The following is a 25,888-nucleotide window of genomic DNA, read 5'->3' as shown; positions in this document are numbered from 1 at the left end:
CCTGCCGGCCGCCGCTGCCGGAGAGCGGGAGGGGCCGGGGCGGGGGGGAGCCCGCCCGGGGTCGGCGGGGCGGGGGGGCCGCGGCCTAAGAGCGCCCGCGGGCTGCCGGGCCCTGCGACACCCGCGCCGCCATCTTGGCTGCCGCCTCTGCGCCCCGCGCGCTCCCGCCGCGCGCGCGCGGCCGTGCGCCCCCCCGCCACTGCGGAGCCGAGCCCAGTCCAGTCCCGTCCAGCCCAGCCCAGCCAGAGCCCAGCCGAGCCCGAGCCGAACCGAGACCCTCCGAGCGCGCCCCCCGGGGATGGGACCGCTCCGCCGCCGTCGGCTGCGCTCGCCTCAGGATCGGCCGGGCTGGGATCGCATCGCGATGGGCTCGTCTCGGTTCGGCTCGGATCCACTCGACTTGGCTCGGGTCGGACCCATTCCTCTCCCCCGGTCCGGCAGGACTGTTCTCCGGACAGACCCCGCCTGGGGCAGCGCCGGGGCATGGCTCCGATAAGTGCTGGAAGGTCTCCTTTGCCCGGAGTGTGCCCGCAGGGAGAGCGTCCGTCCTCCCGCACCCTTCACGAGTCCGGGGAAGCCCCGAGGGTTGCCGGCGTAGCCCCCCGGACGGGCAGCAGCCCTTCCCCAACCCTCTCGGCGAGGACGGAGCAAGAAAGTTTCCGCCACTGTCTGCGCCTGCTCTGGGGCAGCCGAAGTCGACCCAAAACCTCTGACAGAGCGAGGCCGGGTACACGGCTGTGCCAGGTCAGATGTGGTGACAGGGCTGGGGGTACACAACGTGTGCCAGGCTAGGTGCGGTGCATGACTGGGCTGGGGTAAACGGCTGTGCCACTGGTGTCACACAGGCTGGTGCCCTTGCGAAATCTGCCACCGCCCCGTCAGCCTCACACCGGTCCCAAACCCAGCAGAGACCAGACCATGTAGGGCCAGTTTCACTCTAAGGCAGCGAGATGCACCGCGTCAGCTGCAGCTGAACTCGGCCGTCATTAAATGCTTGTGAAGATTCATAGCTGATTTGCAAATTAGACAAATGCAGATGAAAAACACATTGTCCTCCTCTACAAGAGCCAAGGAGCCGTGTGCCTCCGGCTGGGCAAGGCAGTGCTCGTCACACACAGCCCGAGCTGGCTCCGTGGCACTGCCCGGGCACACTGCCAGTGCCGCCCTCAGCCGTGTTCGGGGCAGCGATACCGCTCACCCCGCAGCTCCTCTGCCACGGGCTCAGTGCGTGCGACCACCCTCCGGGAGGGGCTTCTTCAATTAAAACTCGCCTCGGGACTCTTTCTTTTAGGACAGCGCCCTGGGCACGCCGGCCAGCGCCACGGTCGGACCCGCTCGGTGAGGCCTTACAGCATTCACCGAGTCTCTCTGCAGGTCCAAACGTGGGACCGGAGCAGAGCCCGGTACCCCCGGAGCGGGGCTCGGTACCCCGGGGCGGAGCGCGGCGCGCCCCGATGACGCCAGGAGCGGGCGGAAGGGGCGCGTCGCGGGCGGGCGGAAGCGGCGGGCGGGACGATGGGCCCGAGGCGGCGGTGAGCGGCGCGGGCATGGCGACGGCGGCGGCCCGCGGCTGCCCCCCGGCGGGCTCCGGGGACCGCGCCCTTGCCGAGCTGCTGCTGGAGTTCTCCCGGGCACAGTACCGCGCCAAGGACGGCGGCGGTGCCGCCGCTGCCAAGGTGAGGGCACCGGGGCTCGGGGGACGCGGGGAGCGGGAACCGGCGCGGCGGGCATTGAGCGCTGGCTCTGCGCAGGTGGAGCGGATCGAGCGGCGGTGCCTGGAGCTTTTCGGTCGCGATTATCGCTACAGCGTGATCCCCAACGTTCACGGCGAGATCTGCGCCCACTACCCGCGGCACATCGTCCTCCTGGAGCGCGACGCCGGTGCCAGCCGTGACTCGTAAGGCCCCCGGTTCCCGTGTCCCGTCCCGTGCAGCTGACGCCTGGCGGAGTTACCGTCCTGGGGAGCTTCCGCGGCTGGCGCTCCGAGGCTCCCGCCGGCCGGGGGAAGCCCTGCGGGCTGCGCTGCGCTAATTATAGCCGGTGGTGTCAGCCGCTCCCGGGACTCCCCTCGCTGCCTGCTGGGGCTGCCGGGCTCCCGTGGGGCTCCTTCCAGGGCTCTTGGGCCGCCTTGGTGAAAGCTGCCAAACTGAGCCTGTTACTCGATGGGTGTGAAGGAAACGGAGGTGCTCCGGGACAGCATCGACTCCGCTGCGTATGGCCCTGGAGTAAACCTGAACACAGCATTGGTTCCTGTTGATTGTTGTGTTGCAGCTCGCCCCAAGGCTCAGGGTTTGGGAGCAAACCTGTGTGATGCTCTCCCTGTCTTGTTGAAATCCCTGTGGTCTTGCAGCAAGGCCTCTGATGTTGGAAATTTTAGTCTGTAAATCGTCTTGGAGCAGGGGATCTGATAGGAGCTAGGCAGATGAGACAGTCTAGGCAGATATTTCTGTCATTCCAGGTTATTTTGTCTCTCCCCACCATGGTGAAAAGGTCAGTGGGTGCTGAGGTTTAGTGAGCTAATGGGAAACACTTGTTCAGTGTGGTGCACATCCGAGCCAACGCATCTCTGGACTTTGACCCACAAGTTCAGGATCACATTCGAATTGCTTCTGGCTGAGTATGAACTGCTCATTCTAGCTCCAACCACAGCCTCTCATTTTTACTTTTTCTTTCAGCAAAACATAATGCAATTTTGTAGTCTTGACTGTGTGTCCATGACAAGAGTAATCTGTTCACACGGAGGGTCAACAAGTCCTTCTCACATGTCCAGTTGCTTTGCCTGAGGAAGGAAAAACATCAGCTGCTGTGCTGGCATGTAGGCTGGGTGCTATAGGAGGGGGTCTTTGGAAACCAGCCACAACTGACTGCCAGGTGGAAGAGTTTCTGCCTAATAGCTGGATGAGATTAGAAAGTATTTTAAACATCTTGCTGCAAAAGAAAACCAGGAAACTGAAGTTTGAAGCTGTTAAATGTAAATGGGGGAAGCATTAGGGAAGAGAAACTGAATGCTTCTGCTTTTCCTGCCCTTGCAAGAGGAAAGGGTGCTTAATTTTTCTCACAAGTATCTAAACAAGAGTACTTATACTTGGTGCCCCATTTTCTTCTATGATCTTTGCAAGCCAGCATTGACAATTAACTGTATTTGTACTGATTCTTGTCAAGTTTTGACTTACTGTCCCAAAGAGTCACAAAAACAGACTACACTCCATCATCATTCTCCTGATTTCAGGGTGATGATTTTTGTAAAAGCCACCAAATGATTTTTTTAGACAAATGCAGGTTTTAGTTTAATAATTTTACTCCTATGGAATAATTACGAAATAGGGACTGTTGCACCTCTTGTGTTATGGAAGGCAAGAACCTTTTCCAGGGAGCAGGACACTCCATCTAGGACCGAGTCTCTTTTTCCCCCTCTTGTGGAACCACAAAATGGTTTGAGTTGCAAGGTACCTTAAAGATCGTCCAGTTCCAACCCCCACTGCCATGGGCAGGGATAACTTCCACTAGATAAGGTTGCTGAAGGCCCCATCCAACCTGGCCTTGAACGCTTCTAGCTTTACCTTTGTAATGTTTTTAATCACCTGGTAAAATCTACTTGAAGCTTCACACCTCCAGGAATACTGAGGTGCTTTGGAAGCAGTTTTCACATGTGCAAACTCATTGCTCTACCATAATTTCTGCCAGTACAGCTGCTTCTGGAGCAATGTGGGGAAACAGAAAAAAATAGATATTTTTAACCCAAGTCAGTTCATTCTGTAGCCTCCCAGCTTGGGCAAGAAAGGACATTGCTTGATCAAAGTTTGCTAACAGTACTCTGAAATCCAGGCAGGTGCAGGAGGAATTCTGTTGTTTTTAAACCTTTTTCTGTAGATTTTACTCCTATTTATGCTACATTTAATCACTAGTTCCTGTTAAAGCATTACACCTGTTTTTCAGAGCAGCTTCTCCCTTGCTACAGGAGTCTTGCTACAACTGTGTTTGTTTACCCACGTTCATCTGTTGCATTACTGAGGGTGGTTATTGAGACGAGAAGATTTGAGAGCCTTATTTGTAGCACAGCCATGACTGGTGGCAGAGCAGGCCTGTCCAGTGTGTGTGCAGGTTTCTGAAGGAGCAGGTGTGGTGCACCTGGGTGAGGGGCTTATCCTTCCATATCCCCAGTGGGGTGCTGGGCTTCCCGCTCACTCCATGTCCTGGGCTCCTGCCAGCCTGCTCAGTCTCATTCCCAAGTGCTGCAGAAACCTCTCCAGGAAAGTGAAGTGAGTGAAACCTGTATTCTTGTCTCAGCTCCCAGAGAGGCACTTCTCTTACAATTTCTGATCCTTCGGGTATTTGATTTTTGCTGATTCTCGCCTTCTGGACTTGGAAGCAGTGCCATGGAGCTATTTTGGTAACACTGCATTTAAGTTCTTGTTTCCCTCTGTATTTGCTTTTGCAAAGGAAACGTAAAGGAAACTGGAGCAGAGTGCAGTATATGATGTATCTCTTAATTGCATGCATTCATTTAAAAACAGACCCATAAACAAATCTGGGCATCGGAATCTTTTGAGTTTCAAAATAGTTTGGTGTTGGGAATTATACACAAAGGCATCTCTTCTCACGCTTGCTCACATTTTCCTGCCTTTCCAATTAGCATCCTCATGTTCACATTGTTTAAAGAAGATTAACTTGGGTTTTTGTTTTTTAAATTCGGGTATATGTCAAAGGTCTTTGGAGCTGGACCAGAATAATTGTATATGCAGGAAAACATGAAAAATCTTCAACCACCACTATGAATTCTGAGAACCAAATCCTTCTTTAAAGGAAAAAAAAAATATTTGAAAGTCTTGTTTTCTGTTTCCCTGCTTCCACTGACACCATCTTCTATAATACTTTCCATAAACAGATCATTTTTATAATAGATTAACTTTTTTAGTCTTTCCCAGAAGGGCAGGTGCTGGTACGTTGCTCCACACTCTCAGTGATTCTGAAGTTCAGCAACTTCCATTAATGTAAAGATATTAATTTGTTCTTAGGCCAGTGTTGTCCTTCATGTTTGAGTTCTCCTCTTCCATTGTACTCTCCTTCACTCTGATGCACGCATTGCTGTGCATCTGCTCATCTTCATCTGCTCTTCCCATCAGACCCTGGTGGTTTCTCTTGCAGCATAGACTGTCCCTTGGCCATCTACTCATCTTCCTGTGCCTTTTCAGGCAGGGTTGGGTCACTAGAATCAGATGCTTTATCTCAGCTGAGAACCTGCGCTCTGCACAGTAATGCTGGTACTTCTACATCTCTCTAGGGAATTTCCCATGATCTTATTTTTCCCCTTTTTCAGATTTACCATGTTGATAATGTATTAACATCCAGAGATCAGGCAGTTCATCTGGCTCTTGTACTGTGCTCCATCACTCAAAAGGCCTAACTGGAAATTCTTGTTAATCATCTCCAGGTGCATAGCCATGTAGTTTTGTATGTCCAGACTTCACCTGGTTTCTAATATACCACTCTGGATGCTTCTCCAATTCCAACTCTAGTCCTCTCTGCATTGACAGTTTCTCCTGGAGGTCTGTGCAGTTCAGAAGTGAGTTTGGATTCCTATCAAATGTGAGCTGATACTTGGACAGACTGGAGCAATTTTAACATGATTCCAAAATGTCTCCCGGTGTGAAACAGAATTTCATTTTAACTTTGACAAGAAAAACAAACAAAATGTAGTTCTGCAGATGCAGCTGACATTAAGTACCCTGCTCAACCCACTAGATGGTTTAATTGTTTAATTACTTGGCAACACAAATGCTTGAGGATCATGGAGTGTTCAAGATTTGATTTTCTATTATATTTCTTTTTTTCTTGCAAAACTATCACTCTGATAGTAAATTCACTGTGATGGTAGTGTTGAGCTGCTTTTGAATGGAAAGGTGATGGGGAAGAAGACAGAACATTTATTTTTGTAGACACTGACTCTTCTTCCTTAGTAATCCATGTGTTAGTCGGTGGCAGACCCTGCTGATGGTGCTCATATTGCCAGTTCTTGATGGTGCTGTCACATACTGTGCACTGATGTTTCAAAATAAAAGGAGTCAGAAAAGTGTCCAAATGTGTTGTACAGCAGCAGAAGCAATTCTCAAAGAAGTGTCTTCATGCTTACTAACTTGAGAGCTTACTTCTAGGGAAGGGGTTGGGATTGCAGCCCAGGGTGTCTGTGGTGGCTTTGCTGAAAGACTTGTGAGAAAATGCTCAGTGTACTGACCTGAATCTCTGCCCACTAGGTATGAGAGCAGTGTGCAGGTTGGCAAACTGCAGGACCTCATCAACCGGAGTAAAATGGCCAGGTGTAGAGGACGCTTTGTTTGCCCAGTCATTCTGTACAAGGGAAAGGTAAAGCTTCATGGGTTACCTGTCTTTACTGAGAAAATGACCTTTCTCTCTGCCATCTGAACTGTGCAGCCACGTCTTCAGTCACTTGTCACTTTTCCAAATGGTGTAGAAGTCTGTGCTTAGGTACAAGCAGGCAGCCTGTAGTAGCAAGTAGCACTTCCTATCTAGGCTGCATAAGTTGTCTGCGGGTACTTCAGGCTGTTCTCCCCCACCAAGTCATGACAGCTAACCAAAGCACCAAAGAGCTAACTTTTTTTTTTTCCCTCTTATTTATGTCCTGTCTGAAGTCCTTAAGATATTTAGCGTTTCAGAGGGGAAAGATAATTATTGTCCCTTACTCTTCCCAGCATCTCCCTTTGAGTAACTTTTCTCTCTCCAGAGAAGTTTTCTTTGTCTGTTCCCTTGGGAGGCAAGATTGCATAAATGGTCTTATGAATGTGTGGGCTTGTCTGCAAGGGGATCTGTAAGAAAGTGAAATTAGATTCATTTTTATGTGAATTACTTAAACTGTGTTGAAGTCCTATAGGAATAGTCTAATTTAGAATTTAAGTAGCTTAATTCAGATTTCTTAGCTGAATTTAGAAACACTGTATGAATAGCAAAATCATACCTGTGACAATTTTAATCTGTCTGGACTGAAGCCATTATGGGCTGCATCTGCTGACCTTTTTCTGAAGGAGTGAACTGCCCAGTGTCATATTGGGACCATCCATAATCTCATCCAGAGGAATGTGGAAATAAGGCTCAAGCCGGATATTAACAGAGCATGTGTTGCTAACTTGGCAGGAACTGACTGTATTAATGCATTGGAGAACTGGAGATGAAAATAGTATTTTAAAACTAGCTACAGATAAAGGCACTTGGGAATTTGCTGTGTTTGGAGAACTCAATCTGGACCAGGGTTACAGGGCAGACAGCTGAGAGGTGATAGCTGTAGGTACCAACCCTTGCTATGTAACCTGACAGCAAATAGGCATGATAAGGGAAAGACTCCTGGAGCCTGTGTGATTAATAAAAAAATCTACCTCCAGCATATTTGCAGATCAGCAACACTGGCCGGCTGGGGAGAGCTCTATGGGCGCACTGGATACAACTATATCTTCTCTGGTGAGTGAGGAGCTGTTTGTCACTGTCTGCATGGTAAAGCTGGTCAGTGCTGGGACAGAGACCTGCACATGAGGCCAAGCACTTCCCAAGACTAGTGAGAGCTCTGGCATGGGCTGCTTGTATCAGGCTTAGCATAACAGAGTGAAGGCTGAAACCTCATGTCCTGTTTCCAAGCACTCTACTATGGGACAGTTCCACAGCTTGTAAGAACCTCAGTGACAAAAGAACTTGAGGTTGAAGAGTGAGTTGCAGGAAACATGTAGACAAATAAAGACATCCCAAAGGATTCAGGGTACCAATTCCCAAACACTGGGGATGGGAATAATGGAGGAAAAAGGATTAGAACTTGCTGTTGCTTGACTAATCATTGGGAATCAGTGCTGCTAATGGTGAGATGTACTGGACTCCAGGGAAAGTTCTTCAGGGGAGTCATGGGTGTCTGTAGTATGGGAGCTGAAGCTTGGTTTGAAAAAAGCACTGCATACCATTTTTGAGGTTTCCTCTGGCTGTCACTCGTGGGTTTTACTGCCCAGGTACTTCGTAATGTCAAGGAAAGAGTGGGCTGTGTTAGAAAATAAGATTTTCAGGAAGAGGAAATGGGGGAAACCACACTTAAGTGTGAAGAGAAGGCACCAAACCACGACCTTTTTGTTTGTGTACGTATCTTGTCAGATAGGGGATTGAGTTGGTTTACAAAAGCTTCAGTTCTTAATGTCTATGTTGCAGGAGGTTCTGATGATGCTTGGGCAGATGCAGAAGACATTTCGGAGGAAGACTCTGCGCTTAGGTTTGTATGCATCATTGGGATGAGGTAAAGGCAGTTTGGACATAAGCTGACTGGCTCAGCCGCTCAGTTCTGCTCTTTTCCAGTTTGGGTTTTGGGCATAGGCTTTAGACTCATCACCAGGCTCAGGGTCTTACTTTCCTTGCTTTTGGAAAAGAGTCTTGAGTATTAATGGCCGTGTAGTATAGCTGAGGCCTGCTAATCTATTGCCAGAGAGAAGGGCTGGAGACAGGAATATGTAGACACCCATAAAAAAAGGTATTTGAAGGGCATGGCTGTGTTTACTTCATCCAAAAGTACATCTCCAGGCTGTAGAAATTGTGTCATATCTTGTGTGTTCGTTGCAAAATGGAGTGAGATGTGGGAAGAGACCATGAGCACAAAGCTTGCAGTGTCAGTTTGCAGAGTCTGACTCAGACCTGTGGAGACAAGGCTTGTCCTGTGCTGCTTATGGCTAGAAGTGGTTCAGGGAGGAACTGTGGCTCAGCTGGGAAGAATCAGACACAGCTTGGTCAGTCTTCCATGCTCACCTTGCTTACCTCATTCTGTCTTGCAGAAATGCAGATACCCAGCTGTTTGACAAGGTCAGAGGGCACGACATCAAGCTGCTTCGATACCTGTCTGTCCGATACATCTGTGACCTGATGGTGGAAAACAAGAAGGTGAAATTTGGCTTGAAGTGAGTCTGTGTTCATTTGTTTTTGTGCAGGCTTTGGTTTGCAATGGGTGTAGCCCATACATGTCAGGTGTGCATTCAGCATCCTGGGATCAGTCCCTGGAAGAATTCTACAGCAGGATAGGTTAGTTGATTTTGTAAAGAAAGGTTTTAGGCCACAGAAAACTGTATCAATGGTCAACATAACTGCTTTAATCTGTCTTCTGCAGTCTGAGTGCCTTTTTCCCTGTAAAGCTTATAGTAAATGAGACAGTCACCCCTTTAGAAGGGAGACAGCAAAGGAACCCTCTGTGCATAGGAACAGAGGGAGATGTTTCTCCTACTTACCTCAGAGAAAAGGTTTAGTGATCTTGGGCTGTACCTATTTATGTGGATGTGCTGAGTAAGTTCTGCCCCTGCTCACAACTGAGTCAAGTCATAGCATAGGGAGATGCAACAGGTAGTTTTTTGGGTGCTGATGTCTGTGCAAAAAACACTCTGTAAATATCTGCTGTTCTCTTGTCCTGTGCAGTGTGACGTCTTCTGAGAAGGTGGACAAAGCTCAACGTTACGCTGATTTCACGCTTCTCTCCATCCCATATCCAGGTACAGGAATGATGTCCAGAGGGATTCACAAGGGACAGGTGACAATCCATTTCTGGGGACTGGAAATAACTCTGTATGTAAATGACTGTGACTTGCTGACTGTTTCCTATGTTCCCTCTGGAGAAAAACTCCTTTAAACTGAGAACAGTGTAATGAACCTGGCAGTGTGAGTCAGCATTAGGCACTCTTTGAGGTGGCAAAATAATTTCTCAGCAGTCCTTATTAATTCAAGCACAGAGGAAAAGTCCCAGAGGTGGAGCTGGTTAAGATGGCCTTTGACATCTCTGCAACTCCAAACTACTACTTGATGCAAAATATGTGTCTTGTTCTCTGGTTATGGAAAAACCCAATCCTTAAGGGTAATTTATAGTCTAGTGTTCCAGAGCTCCACTGTAAGAAATCCTCAGTGCTTGCAGAACAGTTCACCTGAGCCTGCAGTGTATGGCAGAGGCAGCCCTTTGGAGCCTGTCTCCCTGGCTATATCCATCCCTGTGCCTAGCAACCACTGCTGGGTCACTTGCACTCTTACAGATGAACTGAATTATTCCTGCCTGCCTGTTGATGTCAGGCTTGGCGACAGGATCAGATGCGAGGCTGCCGTGCTTGAGTCTGTCTGCAGACTCTTCTTTCTCCCTAGTGCACAAAGGAAGGGAGGGAAGAAAAGAACAAAACCCAGCAAAATGCTGGTGGATGATCCAGACCCAGACTTTTCCTTGATTACTAGTTGTTGCTCTTAAACATTTTTTTAAAGGTGTATTTTCTTTTATGCAGAAATTAGTGACAATTCAGAGAAGCTGCCTGAAGATTGCTATCGAGTTTGCCATGCAGGTTGCCAAAGTGTACAGAAATAAGAGTATTACAGGTTTCTGTAGTACGTAGCACAGATATATATTGCTGCTGCACACATCACCAGACTTGGAACATGAGAAAGACTGTGTATACAGGTCTTCTGTAGGGCTGTAAGGAATGAAGAAATGACTCTATAGAGTTAAGCTGCAGAGTTGTTTCTGTATGGGGATCTGCATATGGTAAGAAATATTATTCAGTGATGGTCCCACCTCTTCTGCCCTCCGGGACAGTTGCTTTCTTTTAGTAGCTTTTCACTGCCACACTAGAGATAAACCTTATAAAACTGCAAATACTCCCTGCAGATGTTGCCTGATTTCAGCAGTGCTGGTCCATGGGGGAATGTTGTCATTCTGTTAAATCTAAGGCATAAACATCTAAGGATCAGCAACCCCTCTAGTGACTGGCCAAATGCCATGATACATTCTTATTGATGTTTCCAGGGTTGCACTGAAAGAATTTCTGTTTTGTAATTTATTTCTAAAGTTATTCTGAGATCCTGTTGCCTTAGGTGAGCAGGGCAGCATCCAAAAAGACAGATAGAATTGTTTTGGTTGGAAAAGACCTTTTAAGATAATTGACTCCAACCATTAACTCAGCGCTGCCCAGTCCCCCGCTAAACCATGTCCCTGGGTGCCACGTCTACCTGTCTTTTAAATACCTCCAGGGCTGGTGACTCCACTCCTTGCTGAGGGTGGACTTGATCCCCTCATCCACATCATCAATAAAGATATTAAACAAGTCTGACCCCAATACTGAAGCCTGGGGAACACCACAAAACCTGGGCACCAGACACTAACTGGATTTAACGCCACTCACCACCACTCTTTGGGCTCAGCCATCCAGACAGATTTTACCAAGTGAAGAGTAAGAACTGTCTGGAGTGAAAGACTTGAGTTAAAATGGGGTATCTGTAGAAGTTTTTGGTATTTGTGGATGCCGACACTTACGCCATAATCCCCCATTCTTTGCATGAAGCAGTTGTTTAACTGGAATTAATTCTCAACTGACAGACTGTGTCCTGACTGCATATTTGAGGATTAGTCCTCCTTGCACAAAGATTCTTTCCTTGGGGTTTTTTTTCCATTGAAGTTATTTGTGACCTGTGGGGTGGGAATCTCCCTCCATCTTCTTTGCCTGGCACAGGGGTGTTGGGGTGGTGTGGGCACTGTGGCACTGCTGAGGTGTACACAGCACACTGGGAGAGGTGTTTTGTGTAGCCTGCAGGCAGCCGCAGTGCTAATGGTGCTGCTCAGCTGTGACTAAGTGACTGCAGCTTGCAGCAGAGACTTCAAATTGTTGTTTGAGAAGAGCTGAGCCAAAGGACACACTTCAGGACAGGAGGGCTTGGGGGACAGCTTGTAAGTGGTTATGTACCTCTTTCCTTCGCATGAGGTAAATCCCATGTTTGCAAGAGAAGACTTAAATGTGAGAGAAATGAAGTTACCCCTGACAGAGCCCTTTCTTGTTACCTGCAACAAATGCCCTGTGAAAGTTGGCTTTTCCCGGGGCTCTGCCCCACCTTTTGGTGGTTCCTTGTCGCTCAGCATGTCAAGCTGATGCCTTAGGTCTGTGCAAAAGTCCATGGCCCTGTATAACATAGCTCCTTTGTGAAACCTTTTGTTCAGGAAAAAATTAAAAGTCAGTCCCTCAAGCTCCCCACTTTCTGTATTTGCAGTTTGCCCTTTGCTGTGTGAGTGTCTGTACTGCTAAGTGCCCTGGGCTGTTGTTGCTGGAGGCCATGCTGCACAGTGTACAGAGGATTACTGCTCTCCTCTTCCCACAGGCAGCAGTTTTGATTGGTTTGGATTTCTGGAGCCTGGGGCTGCCAGCACTCCTAGTCCCACACGGCACTTAACTTGTTAGATACCAGTTAGCTGATCGTTGTTCATTATATTCTTTTCTTGCAGGCTGTGAATTTTTTAAAGACTACAAAGACCGGGATTATACAGCTGAAGGTCTCATATTTAACTGGAAACAGGTACATGGATGTTACAAAGTGGAGAGCTGTCTGTTTTACTGGGCTTAAGTCTTGCCTCCCAGTTCCTTGGTGATGGTGCCTATGTCATGTGCCTATTTTTGATCACAAGGAGGAAATCGACAGGACAAACAAAACATATAGGGAATATGATTGTAAAATTCATATATAAATTAAATTAATTATTATCCTGAAGTCTAGGGTGCTTAACCTCTCATGGAAGGTATGGGTTCCTCCCGGTTTTGAATTCCAACATTATTGATAGCCTTGGTTCTCAGTTCTTTCTTCATATTCTGTCTCCTGCTAAGGGGATGGTTGAGTGGCACAGTCTTACAGAAATTCAGAGACTAATATGCACAGCTTTCACTGTTGGCAGCACATAAAAGCTCTTCTTGTCCATTAGTCCTTCCAAGAGTCTGAGTTTATTCTTACGTCTTCAGGATTTTGCATCCAAAGGTGCTTTGCTGAGGTGTTTTCTTCTCATGCATCATTTGGCATTTGTTGTCTTGTTTTTTTCAGGAACTCACTCCCTTCAAGTCATGACTTTTTTCTGACAAACTGTGTTTGTGTTTTTTTACAGGACTATGTAGATGCTCCGTTAAGTATCCCAGTCTCTCTGACCCAATCTCTGAATATTGATTGGAGCGAGTACCAGGTGAGTGAAGTGGATGTCTCTGTGGGAGGTCAGGGATGTATTCAGGAAGAATCAGGAGAGATTTGAAGTCTGACTTGCTCCTGTTGCTGTAATCTAGCTCACTTCATTGCATCCCCGTGGGGGCGAGGCTGCTTGACAGTTCAGAACAGCAGGAAACAGAACAGTGGAAATCCTGTACCCAAAAACTCCGTGGCTTGCTGTGCCCCAAGGCAGCTGACTGTAAAGTCAAACCTTCTTCTGTAGCTTTTAAAAATTTGCAATCCATTAGGGAGATAGGTTGCTAACAAAGGTAAGGAACAAGACAGGAAACAGAAAGCAGCATTACCTGTTCTCAGTCTCAGCTCAACATGAGCCTGCCCTGGACAGACTGCCTTGGCTGTGAGAAGTCTTGAGAGAGGTTAACCTTCTCCTCTGTTAGCAGAGCCAAGGGACTGGGCACCTTCTTCATGGGTATGCAGGGTGCCTTCTGTGGGAGAGGAGCAGAGAATCATAACTGACCATGGCAAGTCTCCACTTTTTATTATTGACAGCATGGCAAACAGTAATTGAACTCTTCTGTTTGCTCAAGCCTCAAAGTCCGCCTTTGTTCACACCAGGGAGTATCACCTTATACTAGTGATTAGTATGCTCCATTTCACACATCAGTGGATTTTGTGGGGATTGACTGTGCTGGAGCATGTCCTGTTACTGTGCCCTGTAGCTAGAAGCACCCCAGAACCAGCAGAGCTCCCTGTGCTGGGCTAGTGTTGTCAATGATGTAAATACTGTTTAAGTGCCAGCATAAGCAGAGTCACAGAAAAGATGAAGCAGAACTAACAGAACTATAGCTTGTGTATGGCTAGAAACTTGTTCACTAGAATACTGAGCAGCCAGTATTTTAAAAAGGATACTAAAAATTGAAGAGGGTATAATAAATAGATGCAGAAATTATATGAGGCCTGGAGAACATGCTTCACTCAAAACTCTCAGTCTGTTTAGCTAATCACTAAGGTGATGGAGGGTTGACTTGATTAATGTGTAAGTACATTTGTAGGGAGAAAATAGTAATTCTAAAGCACTCTTCAATCTGGGAAAGAAGAGCTGCACAGGAAGCAATATCTGCATCTGAAATCAGGCCTTCAGATAAGGAAAAACATTCTTGGATGTTATTTTTGAGGCTACTCTGCTGGAACATGTTGCCAAAGGAGTAATGAGCTGTCACCCCTATTTGAGATGATTCTCTGGGCAAAGATGTTGCCAAGTGCAAGCTTCAGGCTTTACTTGGGGCAGCTGAAGAAAACTTTCTTGTTCATTGATGTAGAGAGATCAGACTGGATAATTGGATGATGCCTTCTAAAATAAGCAAAAGATGGATTGAATTGGGCAGATAAAAGATTTTGTAATTATGTGTTTTTCTGCTGCAGGCTGACTATCATTCCCCATTTCCCTACTGTTCTGTGGCTCTGCAGGCTTCACAGCTGAGCAATATGTTCTGTCTGACTCTAGTCTTCAGTGTGGTTGTACACAGATGTGCACACATGCAAGCACACAGCAAGGGTTCTGTTGTTGTGGTCACATGTCACTTATACCACTAACACTTCTGCCATGTAATGTGTCCCACTCTGCTTTTTCCTTGCCAATGCTATCTTATTTCCCTTGAGCTCATCCTGATTCTGATCAAACCACTGAAATACCCTGCATCTGCTCATGACATGATGGTCAAGTGGCAAACTTGGGCTTGTTCTGAAGTTCTTCACCTGTATATCCTGTAGTACTGGAGTTCTCTGAGTTTAGACCCTTCTATAGTTCTGCTGCTACTTGGGGGTTACTGAAGAAGTCCAGTGCCTGTCTGGAGGGTGGGTGAGGGTCAGCCCTGTGCCAGCAGCCTGCTGAGGACATTTTCAGGGACCACAGAGTTTTGAGCAAAGTGCTTGGGTTGTGGGAACAGGCCGCTGGCCTTGGCCTGCGCATCCCATCGTGCTGCTGGCATTGCACACGTGGCTGGAATGTGGCCCAGCCACTTGTTAAAGTGCACATGTGCAGAACTGGGTCAGTGCTCTGCAGGTGTTTGCTGCCTCTCTGAGCATGGGCTGCTTGGAGCTTTGGGGCTGCAGGAAAAGCAGCTCCTCTGCCAGCCAGGAAGACAGTAGAGGTGGCCTTTTACTGTTTTATTTGCCTACTTGGTATCTTCTCCCAGAATGCCTTTTGCAGAGGATGAGGGGATTGATTAAAAGGGGAAGTCTTCCACTTTGAGAAATCACCACGTGGTTATTTCTGCTTTGCTGCTGTTCTGAATAGAGCAGCTCTGAACCGCAGAGCAGCATTTTGCTATCGGCAGACCCTTAACCATCAGCATTCCTCTTTCTGCAGAGCTGGGACCTCGTACAACAGACACAGAACTACCTGAAGCTGCTGATCTCCATTATCAATAGTGATGGTAAGGCAAACTCCTTGCTCTCAGCAGTGTAACTGGAGCAGTCACTGTCCCTGGAAGAACAGCTGATGGTATTACTGCCACTGTGGGTCAACTCCCAACACAGAAGTCACTTTTAATTCTCTCCCTTCAAAACAGGATGATGGTCCTAGCATCTCGGAACTCCAGCTCCCCTCTTACAGCGGGACTAGCTGATTCCTTGGAAACCCTTTGTTCCTGAACATGAAGGGATATCTTAAAACTTAGCCTATTGTTTTACTTCTTTAAACTTGAAGAAAAGGAGCATTGCGTCTTTGCTTTTTGACTCTTGCTCTTGTTTTGCTGTTTACCTGTGTTTTGTCTCCCCAGCACAGGATCTCATTTAAGAGCCCCTTCCACCCCCTTTCATCACAGACACCCCAACTCTTTGAAGAGTGTCTGTTGCCCTGTGTGGCATCCCATTCCCTCTGAGCACTGTGACCTAGCACTGATGGATGGACCATGGCTGGCTCTGACAGCATGGCCAGCTACACTCTACTGCAGTAGATGTTTTGGGACACACTGCAGTTTTTCTGTAGGGTGTAGGATTTGTGCCTTGTGTGTGCCTCTGCTCAGTGTGCAGCAGGAAGGTTAGTGAGACTGAAAAAATGTTCAGTTGGAGCTGTTTTCTCACCAATACAGGAATAGATTGTGATAGTGGGTATGTGCATGTTCAGGACAGTGAAGTGATGTTCATACCTAATAACTCTGTCCTGAGTAGCTGTCAGGACCAGGACAGCACATCAGCCGGTGCCTCTGATAACCCAGGAGGACACTCTGAGCAATTTGTTGGCTGCTGTATTTAAGACAGAATGTTCTGGCTGAGCTCTGCTCTTGAGTCTGGGCTATGGGTACAGAGAGTAGCTTGTCTCTACAGATTTGCCATAAAGAAGTCATTTCTCTTGTTGCAACATCCTTTTTTTTCCTTCTCCTTCCTACCCCTGGAACAGATGACAGCGGGCTCCTGGTGCACTGTATATCAGGCTGGGATCGAACGCCTCTCTTCATCTCCTTACTGCGCCTCTCCTTATGGGCTGTGAGTACCTGGCTGACCTCCTCTGTTTCTGGGGCTGATTGCTTGGAGGGTGAGTGACTGTCACCAGGAAGTGGTGGTGGAGCTGTTAGTGTTCCTGATGTTTCTTCGGACATGCTGTCACAGGCAGGAAGAGGAAGATGGGCACCCTGGATCACTGTGACAGTTTTCAGCAGATCATGAATTCCCAAGTTCTAGTCCCCAGGGCTGCTGCCTGAAGGCTGTGTCATTTGCTTTGCAGGATGGGCTGATCCACACGTCCCTGGAGCCATCTGAGATCCTCTACCTGACAGTGGCCTATGACTGGTTTCTCTTTGGGTAGGCATGCTAAATTTTACTCACATGTGCATCCCTGTGCAACAGGGAGAAGCCTTGAAGGGTCATCTTTGATGTTTGTTCACAGCCAAAGATTCATGTCTGAGCAGCTCCCAGTGACCCGGGACAAGAAGGGCTGCTGCCTTTTTTTTCACCTGAGGGCTCAGGCATCTGGCTGTTCTTGACTGCTTGTACTCTTCTGCTGATTCTGGCATGTGACTGAGCTTCCCTTGCTCTCTTTCTAGGCACATGTTAGTTGATCGACTCAGTAAAGGAGAAGAGGTGAGTGTTTGGTCTGGGACAATGGCTGAGCACTGCTTTGTGTTCTCACGATATCTGTTTATGGTAGCAGCATTCACTGCCTGCTCCTGATAGTACCAGTGGTGTGGCTGGGCTCTAAAAAGATATTTTCAGATGCTGGAAATACGAGGTAAGAGCCTTGCCCTGTCATTTTGTGATGCATAAGTTGTGGGGTTACTTCTCCCTCAGGCTGTAGTTTTGTTAGGAGGTGTCACTCCTGTCAGTGTCTCTCCTATGCCATTAGTGTTCAGGCCCCACATCAGAGGGTGCTAGGACTTGCTGTTCAGCTCAGCAGTGAGAAGGATGCTTAAGGTGTGTTATTTCTTGAAAATAAAGCTGGATAGTTTTGTGTGCTTGTCCTGAGTGCCAGCCCTCCTGCCTGGGTGCTGCAGCTGCATGTGGCTTGCATGCCATCACAGGCTCATGGAGCAGCTTGTGCTGGTTCCAATGTGCGAATTTGGAGGGATGTGTCTGTGGGTGCACATATGGGGGTCTGGGATGCACTTAAAATTAGTGGAAGTCATTATTTTCAAAATCTTTCACTGTTTAACAGCAAAAAAAGATTGCTCTAACTGTAGTTGCAGTACAGTGCACTATCATTTCTGAATAGAAAAGAGGTGGGGTGTATGTCTAACCCTGTTGCTATTCCCCTGCTCCTCAAACTCTCACCTTACTAAGGAATCTTCTGCCATCAAACAGCAGAGGCTGTACCCTGGCCTCTTTTCCATCTTTCAGGGGTACAGAATCCCCTGAAAGATTTAGTATAATTCCTCCTGTTCATTCCTAGAGTTCTACTGGCTCAAGCCTGAGAGCTCTGCTCTGGTGTCTGCTTGATCGTGGATGGATTCAGTAGCTGCAGCAGGAGAAGGGGTGCCTGGCTGCCTCAGGCACCCCCTGCTCCCCACTTCTCCCAGGAGAAGGGCACAGCTCTGCATGGGTGGGTGAGGTGACAGAGGCACAGTAGTGTGAATGATGCTAAGCAGACTGGGATGTGGCAGGGCACGAGCTTGGGGCCACAAATGCTGCAGGTACCCCATGCTTTCAGATGTGGTACTGGTCTGCTGCTGAGGTGGAGCATGTGGCTCTAACCATGCAAGTCCTGCTGGGTTTGCTGCTTACCTGGGTGTATAAGCAGCTGCTGCCATCTTGGTTCCATTCTGCACTGATGGTGTAAGTACCTGCTGTGGGCTTGCACCATGTGTGCAAGGCATCATTGATAGGAGGCTTCTTGTTCCCCTTCCTTTCTGGGCCTCGCTGTGGCAGGGAGCAGAGGGGCAGTTTACATGGAAGAGAAGACTCAGGATGGGATGGTGGCAGCCCATGGCATACTGGAGGCTGGTAGCTGCAGAATTTTTGCTATCTCCTTCCTGCCAGCACCTCCTCACCAAGATAAGAGGCTGCATGGAGCCTCGGGTTCATTCCTGAACCTCTCTTTTCTTTCCCTTTGCTCAGATTTTCTTTTTCTGCTTCAATTTTCTGAAGCACATCACCTCTGAGGAGTTTTCTGCTCTGAAGTCACAGAGGTAAGGAGCCTGTGCTTGCTGCTGCATGGGCTACAGAGCCAGGGAGCTTGTTAGTGCTGCTTCTCTGGGGAGATGGAAGCCCTGGTGTCCTGGCCCAGTTTTCTTTAATTTATTCTGCACTCTGAAGGCTGCAAAACGGGGCCGAGGCTTGTGAGGTGCCACGTTGTGCTCTGAAAAACTGTCCATGCTGAAATGTGCTCTCTGCTTAATGATTGTCTGTGGCTGCTCTAGCACGGATGAACCCAGAGATGTGTGCTCTGGCTCAAGCAGGCTACACAGCAAGCTCCTTCAGGCACTGGTGGGCATAGAGGGGTGGCTGGTTTTAAACAGACTGCCCAGCATAAACTCTTCTTATTTTAGGAGGGACAGAAAGAAGCAAAGCCCACCCGGATGCTGTGAATAAGCACATCATGTGCAGTGTTGCTTGTTGCCACCTTCTCAAAGCATAGGGAGTTTGGGTTGGGACTGTTAGGAGTCAGACAGTGGCCCATCCTCTCCCCTGTGCCCCTGCATAGCTAAACCCCACTACTCTGATCTGCTGTGAGTGAGAGAGACCTGGCTATGGCCAGCCTCCACACTGCCCTGAAGTGTGCCTGTGGTAACTTTTGTCTTTCCTTCCCCAGAAGGAAGAGTTTGCCACCTGGCTTCACCTTGGAAGAGATCTGCATGCTCAGTGAGTGCTGCTGTCGAGCATCAGTGCCCCTGGGTGCTGCTAATGGTTCATTGCTTGTGGGCTTGGGTTCCCAGCTTCAGGATGACCCCTAATGGGTGTGCTGCCTGTGGGGCCTTGCAAGAGCACAGGGAATGGGGAAGTGTGTTGCTTAAAGAATTGCTTAAGAAGGTGAGTGAAACCAAGCTGGTCTTCAGGTAGCTTTGTATTCTTCTCTCTAGAGCAGAAAGACCGAGGCAGCACCACAAGCCTTAGCAGTGACTTCTCCCTGGGGATGGAAAGTTCCCCTGGAGCAGCTGGGAGCTTTACCTATGAAGCAGTGGAGCTGATGCCAGCAGGAACACAGGCTCAAGCAGCATGGTGAGGATATAACCACTTGGTGGGCTGAACAAAAGGGACTGGCTTCTGAGCCTGATAGAAAAAAATATTTCTGAAGTGTCTTGCCCTCCAGGTCTGCTCTCTATAGTATGGATTCCTTACAGTGGAGGGAGGAATTTGGCTGTTAGCAGCTTTGCTGCAAATTGTACTCCTGAGCTCCTTCACCAAAAATTGGAGGCCACCCCACATTAAAAGGCTGTCAGGCTTCTGCAGGGATGCTTCTAAGTTTGTACATAGATGAGAGTAAAGCACATTTGTTTCATTTTCATATGTTTCACTGTTAAACTTCATCCACAAAGGATTTCATTACTTTTAAAAGATGGTTCCAAACTACCAGGAAAATTACACTTGACAGCAGCCTCCCCAGGGAAAAGTGGAGATGGTTTAGCTGCCCTAAAATGAAGCTTAATCAGAGTTTAAGAAAGACATTATGCATGGGGAGTGCCTACAGTTAGTGAGAGTTGGGCTGGGTGGCCAAGAATTCCCTCTAAATTATAGCTTCTCTACCAGCATATGAGCTGAATGCAGGTTCCTGCCTGCAGCACTGCTTAGAGACATTTCCAGTATAAGAGAATACAGAATTTTCAGTACTGCCTCTTGATAGAGGGTCACATAGGACTTGCCTGGGGATGCAGGTGACTGTCTGGAAGCAGGGAAGGTGTCTGGCAACTCTGCTGCTCTGGGACAGGTGTTGGACTTGCTTGTGGAGTTTCTGGTGCTGTTTGGGGATTTCAGAGCCTTGCTATAGGGTTGCCCCTCTCAGTTTAATTTTTCTCTCCTTTCCCTCAGCACATGTGAAGATGCTATTTTATATTGCAATTATTTTAAATTAAATCTGGGTTGTGCTGGAGGCATTTAAATTCCTCTGGGACTGAGCTTGCAGCCATGCTAGTGGCAGCAGCCTTTCTAAAGCACATTGTGTATTCAATTTAAAGTGCTGAGAAGGGAAAGGAGAATATCTGTGCAGAATCACACAATGGAGATGGAGGGTCCCAAACTCTTTGCTGAGTGAGTTAAATGGAGTCCTCTAATACACAGAGCCTACCTATCCACATCAAAGCAACTGCATCAAGTAGAGAACAGCTTTCCACTTGCAGGGCTGCAGGGTACTGAACTGGAAGCATTTGTGTTGCTCTTGAGTGCTCAGCACATACAGACTCAATTCTGCTGCATGGAACCTATGTGTGCTTTTTACAAGATGTGAAGTCACCAGAACACACTGGAATACACTGCACGTGTGTGGATCAGGGCTTGATTTTGCAATGTGTTTCTTAGCTCTGGGTTGCTTTTATTTCTGTGGGAGACATCAGGCTGTGTTGGGGCAAGCAGCTGCTCTGCAGGGATGGTTTGGGCCATGCCTGAGGGGCATGAGCTTGGAAAGGGGAAGGTTGTGAGCTTGCCATGAGTGCTCAGTGAGGAGACTGGTCTCGGATGTTTTACTGCAGACTGTTGTGGCTCTGTAGTCTGGAGAATACATAGGGCTTGCTACAGGCTGGGTGAGCTGGGCTGTGCATAGCATGAGGGGATGTACTTTGATGTGTTGCCCTGAAAACAGGTGGCCTCGCAGTCTCTGTGCAGGGAGAGGCATTTGATTTTTAGCTGTTCAGACCTGTTTCTGCAGGCTGTACTTGGAGATGTTGGCAGCTATGATAACATGAGATGAATAAAGCTTAAGAGAGGCTGTGGTGTGATGTTTGAGGGTGGACACCTTTCAAGAAATGAAGAGAGGATATCGCACTTTCCACTATACAATGAGCCTGTCTTTAGCTGCACTTGCTGACAGTGCTTAAGATCTCAAAGCTGAGATGCCCTTCAATGTTTTAGGAAGAACAACATTGTTTCCCCTTGAGTGTGTTTCCTTTAGAGTTCTTTTTTACTTTTGTACATCGGGAGGTCTTTGTCCAATTCAGTGTGGTCATGGAAGGGGAGAAGTTCTTGGGACCCTTCCCAGGGTAAAAACAAAATCAAACAACTTCCATAAGAAGAAAAATCTTCTAAACATGGAGCAGTAGTGATGTGAATTAGTCCCAAATGTGTATTTGTTTGGCATGTAGTTGGATGGTACTGTGAGCTAAGGCACCAATGGACAGTGAATCGTGACTGAGTCTGAATGTGCTGGCTAGGAAGGAAGCCAGAGCAGTTTGGGCTGTCAGCATAGAAGGAGAGAGAACTGAAGCATACCTACTGAAGTGTACCTGGAGTGACTGTCAGCTGTAAGCACATGGTCAGAAGTGTAGTCAGTGGTGTCCAAAGGGAATTGCTAAAAGGGAAAATACCACTGGTGGTGTGTGCACGAACGCCCACCTGGGCTGATACGCGCTGTGGAGTTGGAGCAGATTGAAATGGTCTTTCCCCGCTGGGAGGCCCCTTGCTCAAGGCATTTTTTGCTGCTAGACTAAACAAAGCAATCGCTGTGTATGTGTGGGCTGATGCATTCTCCCGTCTCTGATTTCCAGGTCACGTGGATGGTGATCTATAAAAGAATGGGCTAAGATGGGTTGAGCTCAGTGTACCCCCTCCCTGAGTGTTTACCCGTGACTCATGGTTCCTTGGGAGGGAGGAGGGCGGGTTCAGTGGAAACAAGAGCTTGTAGCTGCTGGGCTAAACTCCAGCCTGTGATGGAAAGGCTTCCTAGTTGGGGTACATAGAAAAGTCATTTTTCTCACCCACATCCTCTATCCCTCAGGAGGAAGAGTTGTGCATCGTCACCGCAAGCCGTGCTCTGGAGCAGAGCACAGCAGTCTGAAGACCGGCTGCCTTCCACAGGGATGGTTGAAGTCAAGTCCTCCAGCTCCTCGTCATCGACCCATTCTGATAACTTCCTGAGGATTGGAAGCAGCCCACTAGAAGTGCCCAGATCCAGGTGAGATGGGACGGAGCAGGGCATTTCTCAGCAAAATGAGTGTCTGGTAAAGGAAGTGCAGGACTGCACTTGTGTGTCTCTGGAAACACTGGAGCACCTATGTTTGTGTCTATGGACAAATCTTGGGAGGCCTTTTTCTCTCTAGTCTGACCTTGTCTGAAGTGCTGGCTGTTAAACCCAGACACTCCTGCCTGAGCCCCTAGAGGAGCAAGGAACTGTACTGATAACAGCCATCTGTCTTATGCCTGTCCTCAGCGCATGCCTCAACTCTGAGCTCTGGCATCTCTGCATCCTGCATGCTTGCAGCTCACAGCACTTTCTCTGTCTAATACATCCACCAGGGTTTGAAGTGGCTATGGTGTTTGGGGAAGGAAGCTTTTCAAACGAAGTAGACCTCACTCTGCATCTATCCTTTCCCCCTTTTTACCTGCTGACCCTCCTGATGACGCAGGTTGGATAAAAACTGGGTGCTGGAGGCAAGCAGAGGTAGGAATCTGCTGGGAGCAAGCTGCAAGCACTGTGCCAGCACAAAGGATTCTGCCTGGAAGGCTGTGTTTTCCTGCTGGGAAATGGGGACCCTGCACCTGAGCCTAATCTCACACCACAACAAAGGCACCCTCCTGGAGTCTGACGCTGCAATAGGGCAGAGGCGAGCGGTGAGCTGGCCTAGGGAAGAAAGAACAGAGCCTGTGGAGCAAACACCATGTGTTTAGGCCAACATGGAATAAAGAGACTCTGAGATAAGAGGTTGCTGTTAACAGCGTCAAATGCTTGTGTAGCCTCTGCAGGTTTTCTGATGACTCTTTTTCTGAATCAGCCACCAGCTAAATTGGAGTACTCTCTCATCATACGGAAAATAAAACGACAAACAAGTAATGCATTGGCAATTTATAAGACTTTCTTAACAAGTGTCTCTTAATTGCAGAGAAAAGCCCCAGTGTCTGACAGTTTTCATAAATTATACTAACTGTTCTCCCCAGGGAAAGACATCAGTAGGAGGGGTTTGAATTGTTGCTGCTGCCCACCTCTGTATTTTTTGTAAGATGAAAAGAATCTCCTGAGAAGAGAAGAAAATAGTGGAAAGAAAACGTCTTGGGAGCTGCTTTGTTCACAGTGGTAGTGCCACAATTCCTGTGTGTGGTCCCATGCCATTCCCAAGGCCCAGCAGGCTGTTCAGTGCTTGCTGGTAGCAAGCTTGCAGCAGTGGTCAGGAAGAAGCAGCTTGTAATGCTTCAGCCAGACTGCTCTGTAAAAGCAAAGGGGAGAAACAGGAGTAGGCAGAAGATCACCATAGTGAGGGTTAGGGTTGTCTTCTTAGACACCATCATGGGTTGTAGTTTCCAGATTCTAAGCATGGTATATTTTCTGCTGAAAGAGGTTCTGTCATTCCACTTGGTCTTCGGTCTCCCTGCTTCAGTTGTGGTAGTCTGAATTGGTCTGGCAGATAACACAGTACATTCAGCCACCATTTTCTGCCCTGAAGGAAACAATGAGTCCCATTTTGGGCAGAGGACTGTGATGGAAGGAAGAGGTAAATTCTGTCTCTTCACCTTCTGAAAAATTGTGGTACTAAGATGGAAAAGCAGGAGCACAGAGACTGTTCAAGATGCCAAAAAATACCTTTATTTCTGCAGTGCTGCTGGCAAGTCAACACCCAAGGCACTTGAGATGAAGAAACCACTGTACTTGACTTCCTAATCATCTGTTTGTGTGGCCATAGCAACAAAACATTTTCCTCACCTACTGCTGCAGTGGTTAAAATGGTAAAATACCAGCAAGTATCCTTCAGGTAGTTCAGGTCAACAGCCCAATCCAGGTGCTGGCAGGCAGGGGACCTCTGGAGGGAACAGAAAGGCAAGTCAGCAGGAGACATAGCAGGGCCTGGGAGGGGGGGGAACTGGGCTGCCCTAAAAAAGGGATCACAAATGCCCAGTCAGACATTAGGAGCCGAGCCCCTCTCTTGGCCAGGCAATGTCAACAGGCTGCTGCTGTCACATTACCAGCCCACCTTGTGAATCTAGCTCTGATCCAGAGGCCCTGGGTACCTGTAAATCTCAGGATGGTTCTTGTTAGACAAAGCAGTACAAAGGCAATTCCTATCAGTCTTTCTAGCTTATTCCAACGTGATGGTAAGATCACATCTGCAGAGGACAAACACACAAGAAGATATTTGCATAGATTGTTTGCAGAGTAGGACTAGGTACTGCTTGTTCTACAGAGAGCTCTGAGTATGGCAGTCAATGTGCCTCAAATTGAACCCCCTGCATGCCACAGGGTTGCAGTTTGCAAACCTTTTCCTGTATTTGCATTTGACACTAGCAGTCTAAGCGTCCCATGACACTGCAGAAAAATTCTGTATCTGTGTCAGGGATTTAGCATGTGTCTGCATAGCACTAATGTGGATTAGTATCTGGATAATCTTTGGTTGAATGTGCTTTTGCTAAGTCAATTAAACAAAACCCAAAGTACTGTGATCTAGAGAGTTGGGATGTGGAGGAGTTAAATTGCAGAGGATCTGCTTTGACCAGCAGTCACAGAGAACTCCCTTACTTAAGGGCTGCAGATGGCTCAGCTGTGGGTCTGAAGGGAGCACAGTGAGAACAGAGTGGGACAGAGAAGCTGCAGCCCCTTGGTTTTGGGTGTTTGTTGGTAGTGAGAGGACTGTGTGCGCACTGTGTGTCTTGCTCCTTAAGGCCACCTCGCTCAGAAGGTGTATCTGCAATTGACAGCTTGGGGTAGTGACCACAGCAGGAGAGGGATTGTTTACAGGAATGTTTTCTGGAGTTATTGCATGACCGTGTCATAAAATGGACTTGCTAGCTGGCACATGACAATGTCCTGCAATCAGAAATGGTGCTCACAGAGAACAGGCTGCTCAGGCACTATCCCAGCCTGTAGATAACTGTCTGGGATTCAGCCAGGGCTCACAGTTCTTGGCAGGGTGCCATACTCCTTGCCAACATTTCCCACGTAAAGGTGGGAAGGGCTGCCCTTTACTCCAGGTTGCCACAGTGTGCCTGTACATACAGAACCTGCTTAATGCTTCAGTTTGAGGGAAGAGCGTATGCTGGCAAATGAGCTGCTTCCCAAATAATCCTAGGTATGTGGAAATATGTCAGGTGAGCGGGGCAGCACAGGGCAGGAGAGAGCCTAGCTGTTGGCATTTAGCACTCATCTCAGTTACATATTAAGAAAGGGAAGGATCCCTGACTGTTGCTCTGCCTCCAGCATTGACTCTTCTCTGGCAAGCAAATGAGTGTCCATGTGCTCTGAAATACGCTGTCTTGTGCAGCATGTTGCACGGGAAGCACTGACCTAATTAAAAGGAACCATTCCAGGTTAGGAGCTGCCAGTTTATGGCCTGCAAGAGGTCCCTTCTTGTGT

At 48.1% G+C, this 25,888-nt stretch overlaps 1 protein-coding gene across 7 annotated transcripts in view; it reads left to right on the top strand.

Annotated features, from left to right (window-relative positions):
• Positions 1 to 1,519: 1,519 nt before the first annotated feature.
• The window catches only part of MTMR14 (myotubularin related protein 14), a 31,303-nt gene continuing 6,934 nt past the window's right edge, over positions 1,520 to 25,888 (top strand). For 2 of the 7 annotated variants that reach the window (XM_062500496.1, XM_062500492.1), the window contains exons 1-17: positions 1,520 to 1,676; positions 1,752 to 1,897; positions 6,252 to 6,360; positions 7,392 to 7,467; positions 8,194 to 8,254; positions 8,808 to 8,930; positions 9,439 to 9,512; positions 12,269 to 12,339; positions 12,917 to 12,991; positions 15,341 to 15,407; positions 16,373 to 16,458; positions 16,697 to 16,773; positions 17,016 to 17,052; positions 18,523 to 18,593; positions 19,217 to 19,266; positions 19,485 to 19,623; positions 22,328 to 22,504. In XM_062500496.1, the coding sequence (XP_062356480.1) occupies positions 1,548 to 1,676; positions 1,752 to 1,897; positions 6,252 to 6,360; positions 7,392 to 7,467; positions 8,194 to 8,254; positions 8,808 to 8,930; positions 9,439 to 9,512; positions 12,269 to 12,339; positions 12,917 to 12,991; positions 15,341 to 15,407; positions 16,373 to 16,458; positions 16,697 to 16,773; positions 17,016 to 17,052; positions 18,523 to 18,593; positions 19,217 to 19,266; positions 19,485 to 19,623; positions 22,328 to 22,504 (1,568 nt within the window). In that variant the 5' untranslated portion in view covers positions 1,520 to 1,547. Of the gene's footprint in view, positions 1,677 to 1,751; positions 1,898 to 2,724; positions 2,731 to 6,251; positions 6,361 to 7,391; positions 7,468 to 8,193; positions 8,255 to 8,807; positions 8,931 to 9,438; positions 9,551 to 12,268; positions 12,340 to 12,916; positions 12,992 to 15,340; positions 15,408 to 16,372; positions 16,459 to 16,696; positions 16,774 to 17,015; positions 17,053 to 18,522; positions 18,594 to 19,216; positions 19,267 to 19,484; positions 19,624 to 22,327; positions 22,505 to 24,138; positions 24,233 to 25,888 lie in introns of those variants that run through there. The other 5 variants (XM_062500498.1, XM_062500495.1, XM_062500497.1 and 2 more) reach the window with 4 other exon arrangements.

This window comes from Cinclus cinclus, chromosome 12 (genome assembly GCF_963662255.1).
Source record: "Cinclus cinclus chromosome 12, bCinCin1.1, whole genome shotgun sequence".
Taxonomy (NCBI): domain Eukaryota; kingdom Metazoa; phylum Chordata; class Aves; order Passeriformes; family Cinclidae; genus Cinclus; species Cinclus cinclus.
The sequence above is the reverse complement of the archived record's forward strand: the minus strand, read 5'-3'. Positions and strand labels throughout refer to the sequence as shown.